This window comes from Meleagris gallopavo, chromosome 2 (assembly GCF_905368555.1).
Source record: "Meleagris gallopavo chromosome 2, MGAL_WU_HG_1.1, whole genome shotgun sequence".
NCBI classification, from domain to species: domain Eukaryota; kingdom Metazoa; phylum Chordata; class Aves; order Galliformes; family Phasianidae; genus Meleagris; species Meleagris gallopavo.
Window position 1 is genome coordinate 81,406,844 of NC_139405.1, and position 8,673 is coordinate 81,415,516.

Here is an 8,673-nt window from a genome sequence, read left to right on the forward strand (position 1 = left end):
TATACAGATCTGGGGTTAAAAAATAAATAAATAAACCACACTATACCAAACTATAGAATGAAACTGCAGGTACTCAAGTTTTTTTTGTTTGTTTGTTTTGTTTTTTTGTTTTTTTCCCCAAAATCATAACTACATGCCAATGCTGTAGTTCCCTGGATAAAAAAAAGAGGCCAAATCAGAGCAGAAGTTAAAACTAGCAGATGCAGAAAACCAGTGCAGTGTGCATCAGTGGGAAAAGTACGGGACAGGGTAACAACATAGAAATTATAACTGGCTCTAACTGTTGGCAACCACAAGTAAAACTTCAATTTCATTCTTCAAGTTTCCACTTGAAGAAAAGTCTGCATCCCAACAACAAGCCTGAAAAGAAGTGCAGCAAATGTTAAGCCAATATTTTTAAAGGAGCCTTTTCTTAAGGTATTAACTTCAAGTCTTAAAATGCTTCGTAACTGCTTGATGAATGGTGCATGCTACAACTTTGTTAGTTGTTTCTCTGTATTTCAAAATTTCAAAAGTCTCTTAATGGTGTTCTCCCTCAGAGAATACTCCTACTGTCCAAAAACAAAAACAAAACAAAACAAAAAAACAAACCAAAACAAAAAAACCCAAAACCATACCAATCTTCTGTACAATTCCTTTTAAGATCTGGATTTATTATAACTGAGTACTCAAGGAAGTTTCTGCACAGCAGTCATGTTCTTTTTTACTCAGCCTTTGTCTTCATCCTTCAGCAGCACGCAGATAATGCCCACGAATCTGTAGATTGATATACTTTTAAGTCAGAAAGTATTTGTGCAATGTCATGCTTTCTACATGATAAAGCCAGATATGAAGCATGGGGGGATTCTTGTGGAATACTTTGTGGGAAGACACACATACAGAAAAAGTCCTGTGAACTTCAAAAAACCCACTGAAAAAGGTATCAGAAAAGAACTCTGGATGAAAGTTCGCACCCCAGGCCTTCCCAAATTTCAGCACATACAGATCTGAAGTCCACTCTTGCAAGGTAGGAATGTTTATTGCTTCCTCTCACCCCCATCACTCCTATTCTTCCAAGGCTTTTAAGGAAATCCCTAAAACTTTGCTCTTGACTGCTGACAGTCTCCTGCTCCTGCCCTGCTGGTGAGATGGCCTCCCAGAAGAATGGCCTATGATTGTCCTGTACTTACCATGACTGTGTGCAGTTGTATGTACACATTTTGACTGCTTATAGTAGTCTCCTTGTACTACTCAGTTCACCATCCTGCTTAAAAAAAATGCTACCAATCCTATGAAATTTCCTGAAAGCCACAAATACTCTCCTTGCAGCCCCCCATCCAATGCAATTTGGTCTCCTTTGATGAAAGAAGGAAAAGTGAGACTCTGGGACCACAGAAAGAATAAGCAACAACAAAGGAGTTTCTATACTGTTTATCTATTTTATCCTCTAGTTCCTTGCTTTCAAATGCACAAGCAGTTCCCAGAACTCTTGATTCTTCTTTTGTCTTCTCAGTGGGATTGTGGACAGACTTAAGAAGCTACATCCTAAAGATAGTATAAAGATAGTCTTCCTCATCATTGGCCCTATGACTCTTGCTTTCATTTCTGCCAAGTGTCCCAGTTTCAACAGAAAGGATGAATGATCTTACTTCTTTTCCTCACATTTATGGAAGTAGAATTAACATCAGCATGTTTACACCATTCAGGCTAAGACGCTCATGGATCCCTAGCTCCCTATTTTACCTGTAAAAAGAATATAAAATGAAGGTGGCAGCAGTTGCCACTGTGCTTCAAGCAGTATTCAGTGTTTTCTGCCAATATTAGGTACAGCCCAAATGTTAGAAATGGGGAAGGAAACAAACTGTCTCCAGGAAATTGGTTAAGAGCACATGCCTCCTGGCCAATCTGTTAAACTTCAGTTATGTAGCTAGTAGTTCAGCATGGAAGCTTCTGGTTGCACACAGGAAATTATATGGCCTATTTTGAAACCTCTCTCATCACATCAGATTCAAGCAAAGACAACTGACTTCAGGATTTAGCAGCCCTAAGAATAGAGCAGCTCCAATACTAAATTTTAGTATACTAAAATCAAGATTATGCACCATACTAGACAATTAAAATTGGGTGTTAAAATCACCTTTTCCCTAATTATTAACTGCCACTCCCATAGCAATTCTTGAAACAACTCTCAAAAGCTAGGATCACTTTGAGTGTCTGTTAGCTTCTCTTCTAGAGCTACTCAACCAGTGTTATAAAAGTTCCAGGAAATTTCTAAGTCCTCGAGTTAAGTTTCCAACTATTGCCAATAGATTGAAAAATGATCTCTTCCACCTTCTTCTTAAATCCCATCAGAGGGGTAGCAAGAGTTTTTGTCTCCACTTAAAGTTGCTCCAGAAAATTACTGCCATGGTAGTTAGGAAGGTTTTTCTAATTTATTTTTATTAAATCCATCTAACACTGAGTTACAGTTGTTCCCCCTTGGATAAGCTACTTTTCCACAAGGAGAGAAGTACTCTGGCTATCCATGCAGTGTATGATTCTTTTGGGCTCTGAAAGCCCACAGCTGAACAAAACTGGAGCTCAGTTATGTGTTCACAGCTCTCATGTTCTGCACATAGTACTTAACTAACCCAGTGAGACAAAGCACACAATTGCACATAAGCAAATTTAAGCTTAAGTACATCCATATAAGCATATGTAGTTCTGTGATTTGTCTATGATTGAAATTTGCTGCATATTCTCTAAGGTTATTTATCTTCAAGTTACCTTATACATACAAACAATATAGTTGTCTCAGGCTGTCTAATGTTTGAATGTACACTTGAAATTTTTAATCTATTTTTCCTTAAAAAAAATTGTCTGGTTCGTTGGGTTTTGTTTTTTTGTTGGGTTTGGTTTTTTTTTTTTTCATTTTTGTAAATGATAGTTTGTTTCTTTCTTTATCCTCATTGAAAAAATTCCTTCTCTTGCATCCCCATAATTTGTTAGTCACAAAAGAGTCAACCATTGTACATCTGTACTTCAGGCTAGAAACATTAACCGCTCAACTTGAACCTCTTTCCTTTCAGCTCCAGTACTACCTACCCACATAGAACAGGAAAAAATGCTTTTTATGTGAATGAGTCTGCAGGGCAGGCCGTGGCACATTCTACCACTGTCCTTCATAAACAGTGCAGGAACAGTGGAAGCATGAGTCTGAAAGATCAAGCTCCAACTGACAGAACTGCTGGAGACTAGAATGATCAGAGACATTCCCAAAATCTGACGTTATCACTGTGAAGCTGGAAGGAGAAGGACCTCCTTCTCCTCCCAGAGCTCTCAGTCCCTTCAACTATTCTGACTCTTCTAAAAAAGGCTTAGTAGCCCTGGGTAACCAGATGAATGTACCATGAGAGCTTCACTTGCAAGGAGAGCTCTATCAGGCTCACTACTGAGATGGGTCCTGGGCTCATAAACTTCTCATTGTTCTTCATACAAGGAGCCAAACTATTGAGCAATAACAAAATGGCACTTCTGTAGGACACAGTTTCTTCAGACTGGGAAGTGTGCTTGGTTTAGGCAACTACTTTCTAGCCATCAGGCTATCAGCACTTAAAGTAGCCAGAAGCAGTAACTCCACCTATCACCTACATGTTGCTATATTATCATTTTGAGTTAAAGGTTGAATATCAATATGCACTATACACGCACTGTATAATAATCAGCTCTTTCAGAGGACTTAAGCGTGTGACAGTGTAGTTTGTGACTCCCTAATGGGCTTAGGCCTAAGACAGGCAGCAGACATACCTGCAGCTAAGGCACATGCTTGGGAGCTATATAAGCTCTGGAAATGCAGAGACACCCAACTTCTCTGCTGCATCACTACAGAAAGATCTGTGAAGTGCACTCAACGTGCCTCAGTTTCTACATTGTGCCAGGTAAGCATCAAACTGTTGGTGTGGATTTGAGTCTCCCATCCTATATACCAGGCCAGAACTACACTTCACTGCACAGAAGCATAACTGTATTCTCAAGAGCATCTAGTGACATGGTGCAAAAATTCTGATGCCTTTAGATGCAATGCTAATTTCAAGGCAATTGGCTAATATTAGTAAAGTGCTCTTCACTGGTAAGGTGAAGCTGTTCATAAAAAAGCAAAAGGGGGAACTTTCACAAAAACCCTAACTCCTCAAACACATTGCTCCAAGATATTCAACAGATCAAGATTATAGAATGTTCCCCTCCCACAAATACCACATACCACGGTTTGGTTTGAAATCTGATGTTGTAAGGATGAAGGGATGACGAGGTCTCTGCCATTGACCAGGAATACATAGGAGGAGAAAAGAAAAAAAAAAAATTGCACCATACAACTTGCCTGCCTTTAACCTGAGGGCCTGACAAGTTTCTTCCTTCTTTATTGAAGGAAACTCAGTAGGCCAACAAACTGACAATGCAAGTTCCTGGAAAAAGACATGCAGGTTTCAAACTGAAAGATGCATTTCTTCCACACCCCCAGAGCAAGCACAGAAAGTATTTCATCGTCCATTGCCCTGTTCCTTGCAGGAGCACCCTGCTCCCAAGCTGGCATGCTGCAGTGCGTGCTGATGTCAGCATGAACTGGCAGCAGGATTTTACAACGCTTTTAGCTCAGAGTCAGAAATGGGCTTAGGAAGCCAGAGAGGTACAGACCTGGAGGAGAAGGACATGGTCTCTTCACTGATGACCCTAATCTCTTCTCTTGAAGTCCACAGAATCTACTCAAAGAAGCAGCTCAAATTTCATTGGATCTGCAATGCTATGACCATCATCTGAGGAATACAATAGTTTAAGTAAACGGTAATTTTTCCTTACCTGCTATGAGGAATGCTGGAAAGTGTTGTAGAAACTTGTATTCCTAACTATCAGGACAACTAGAACACACAAGAAACACTGCCCCCTTTCTAGCCCTCATGATGCCTGAGACAGTACATAACAGACCTCTGCTCCACTGAGAGCTGAATGCAGCCTAGTTCCCAATACAGATCAGCTTAACTTCCAAGGGACGTTCCAGATTTGTAGGTGGGTGTTACTGGAAGAAATGTGTACCTGCAGGTGGTTTAAAGTGGCAGCTGGAGACATTTGGAAAATTGGAACAACTTTTACTGAAAATAATAGGAAGAGATGGTGACAATGTATGACTTTTATAACATAGCTGTGTCATCCAGTAGAATCACTTTGTATTTATAACAAGCCTCCAAAAAACTATGGAAGTTACTGTCTCAAAAGTCAGCCTAAGAAGGTTACTCTCTGGAAAGTTGTGTCCAACTCTTGCCCCAGAAAGGAATTAAGTCCTCAGCATAAATAAAAGGTAAATGATCTCAAAATCTACTGGTTCTCTGTAATAGCCAAATCATAATCCATATGACAACTGTTTGCCATGTCCTAATTTTGTAAGCCAGTTGTCCAGTTTTAAGGTTTACAAGTTTCCCAATGCACTTTCAATTAATTTCTGACTCTTTAAAGAAACATAAATCTATACTTAAAATCACAATTTCTCAGGCCTAGGTGGTCATTGCTATGAACTGCAAGAACTGTTGTAAGAAACAAACCTTTGAGTATCACAAATCTGAGAAGACAGTGTCAAGTAATTTCAAGATGAATTCACAAAGTGCAATTTTTTACCTCTGTAGAAATCATATTTAATGTATCCCGGTTTGCTCAGTGAAACCCCTGAAAATTCCTATAATTTCACAGAAAGGGAAGTATTAGTCCAGAATTCAGAAATGCCAATATGAAAGAAGAGCATAACTTAAAAAAAAAAAAAAAAAAAAAGAAGAAAGAAAGAAAAGAAAATTTATCCTCTACCCCACGTTAACAAGAACAGGGCTGAGAAATTACCATCTCAACTGACAAAAGTTCATTCTTGCAGTGACTGTAAGATTTACAGTATCGCTCTACAGCACCACAGAACCAGTAATCTTCTTCAAGGAATAAAAGCTAAGTATTTATAGGGAAGTAGCTGTTCTGGAAGACAAGAATTGGGAGAAGGATAAATGTATCTTAAAGCCTTTGAACTATTTCTCCATTTAATTTCCTTCTGATAAATAGAATCTAAAGAGGAAGCCATTGCTCACATTTCACCACACTGACGAAAACAATGTGTTTCCACAAAGCACATCTCAGAGAGAGCCACACCGCAGGGTAAGGAGCAGCAACCCGCATCCGCTGTCCCAAGCTGAAACCCCAGCATCACATTCCCAGCCTCACATTCACACTGTGAGACGCAGCGCTGGGCCCAGCTTACGCTGCTGCCCTCAGCTTCGGCAGCCCATGCAGAACTGAGAGCAGGACACCGAAGAGGAAGGGCAGAGGCAAAACCAGCATGCAGCATGTGAGGACAGAAGTCAGGTGCCTGAGGAATGAGGCAGCTCCATCAACTGGAGGCAGCCACGCCGTGTCACTGGCTATTTCTGATGCTGCCGAAAGAAGCACCCAGAGCTGGTGACGCCCTGGGAGCGGCCCTCCTGAGCACAGCGGTGTGTCAGCAGGCAGCAAGGCAGGGACGCACCTCCTGCCACTCAGGCCCTGGGTCACCTGGGGCTTTGCATACGTTGCCCTCACCTACCTGCCGTGGCCATCAGCAAGAGAGCAGGCCTGATGGGGAGCTGGGAGAGCAGGGATCCCAGCCCTCACAGAATCACACAATGGCCCGGGTTGGAAGGGACTTAAAGGATCGTTAATCTCCAACCCCCCCACCACAGACAGGGCCACCAACCTCCACATTTAATACCAGACCAGGTTGCCCAGGGCCCCATCCAACCTGCCACCTTCCTCCACAGGCGACAGCTTCAATCTGTTTATCCTCATGGCTCACAGCGGGCAATGTGGTAGCATTACATTTGAAGCCACCTCTTGACGGAGGAGACTGGAAAATGTGGTCACATGTGTTTCTTGGCAAGGGTGAGGGGTGAGAGGGAGTAAAGCTTCAGAAGTGGCAGGGACCTGATGTGCAATCATGGCACCTACCGACACCCCTCTGTGCGGCCGGAGAGCCCGAATCCGCTCCGTCCCGCCAGCACGCAAGCACGCTTCTCTATGTGACGAGCAGTGCGACTAATTACATCGATTTCCTAGTTACGAACGCCTCGCCGTCCCCAGCACGAGCCGCTCCCACAGCCAGCCGCCCGCAGCCGCTGCCGCGCGGGGAGCCGGGGCGCGGGGCGGGGCGGGGCGGCCGCCGGGGCCAGAGCCGTGAGCCGTGCGGCGGGAGGCGGCCGAAGCCGGGCCAGGCGGGGGCAGCACGGCCGCTCCGGTGAGCCGGGCAACCCCACCCAGCGGCCCCTCCTGGAAGAGGCGAGGTCCCGGGGACCCCGAAGGGATCGCGCCTCGCCCCCGAGTCGGGCTTTCTGCCCGCCCTCCGCCGTCCTGCTCCCCGGAGGCGGGGAGGGCCGCCGTCCCGCTCCGTCCCGCGACGCCGGGCTCCCTCCTGGGCAGCGCCGCTTCGGGATGGGCTGCCCGGGCGCGGGCAGGAGGAAGTCAGGCGCCGAGGCCGCGGCTCAGCAGCTCCGTGCCGGGCAGGGCCCCGCGGGGCGGCCCCGGGCAGCGGCCGGCTCCGGCCGTGGCAGCACCCGCTCCCGCCCGCCCGCGAGCGGCGCATGAATGAGCGACCGAATGAATGAATGACGGGCGTCTGCTTACTTGAGCATGGCCTCTTCCTTCTCTTCCTCCTCTTTCTGCCGGTCCATCACTGCCATGATAATGTTCCTCTCTTCCTCTGTCAGGTGGCTCAGGTCGGGCAGCTCCTGCATCGGGGGGGGCACCGTGGGTGGGCGAGGGCCGCGGGGCCCCGCCGAAGAAGACATTTTATTTCTGCCTCTCCCTTACACCTTCTGCCTCGGCGAGGCGAGCCCTGCCGGCTCTCCTCCGCCCCCCCTCACAGTGTAGTCCTCCGAGCGGCGGCGGCCGGCAGCTCTCTGGCAGCAGCGGAGGAGGAGGCGGAGACGCAGCCTTTCATGGTTGCTCGCATCCACCCCAGCCCGGCTGCGCCGCCGCTCGCTCCCTTTGTCTCCGCGGCTTCAGGGAGCTCGGGGGCCGCCACGCCGTCGCCCGCAGCCCATCCTCCCGGCGGTGGGCGTGCGGGGCGGGGGTGCCGTGGCGCGGGGGCTTCCCGATGGCCGCCGGCGGGGCTGCGTGCGGAGGGAGAGAGGCAGGGAGGCGGCGTGCGCCGCGGGCCGTCCGGGAGGGGCGGGTGCCGCCGCCGCGATGCGATGCGATGCTCCGCTCCTGCGAGCTCGGCGCCGCGAGGAGGGAGGGGAGGTCGGGGCCGCTTAGGCGGAGTCCGAGGCGCGCCGCCGCTGCCTCCCTCCCAGGCGGCCGTGCCAGAGCCGGAGCGCCGGCGCCGCTGTCCCCCGCTCCCCTCGCTCTTCCCGCCGCCTGGGCACTGCCTCTCTCCTCGCGTGCCCCCGCAGGTGTCCGCCTCTCGAGGCGGGGTCGGGAGCTCGCCTCGGTCCCCAGCGGGACCGCTGTCTCACCGAAAGCGGGAGCCACCTCGAGAAACGGGGCGGCCGCCGGGGAGTTGTGCCGCCGGCTTTCCGCGGGGCGGCCCGAGGCTGCGGGCCACCCAGCTGCCGCCGAGCCGCCGCTCCCTCGCACATCAGCCATGCTTGCCTCAGCTCCAGCTGCACACTCGTCACCCCGAGCCAGCGCCATGACCGATCCACCATCCCCTCTTAG

General features: G+C 47.9%; 1 protein-coding gene across 6 annotated transcripts in view; it reads right to left on the bottom strand.

Annotated features, from left to right (window-relative positions):
- Positions 1-8,399, bottom strand: part of RIMS1 (regulating synaptic membrane exocytosis 1) — a 291,558-nt gene extending 283,159 nt beyond the window's left edge. For 3 of the 6 annotated variants that reach the window (XM_085217808.1, XM_085217807.1, XM_085217811.1), the window contains exon 1: positions 7,639-8,397. In XM_085217808.1, the coding sequence (XP_085073934.1) occupies positions 7,639-7,802 (164 nt within the window). In that variant the 5' untranslated portion in view covers positions 7,803-8,397. Of the gene's footprint in view, positions 1-7,638 lie in introns of all 6 variants that reach the window. The other 3 variants (XM_085217806.1, XM_085217810.1, XM_085217809.1) reach the window with 3 other exon arrangements.
- Between the last annotated feature and the right edge of the window lie 274 nt (positions 8,400-8,673).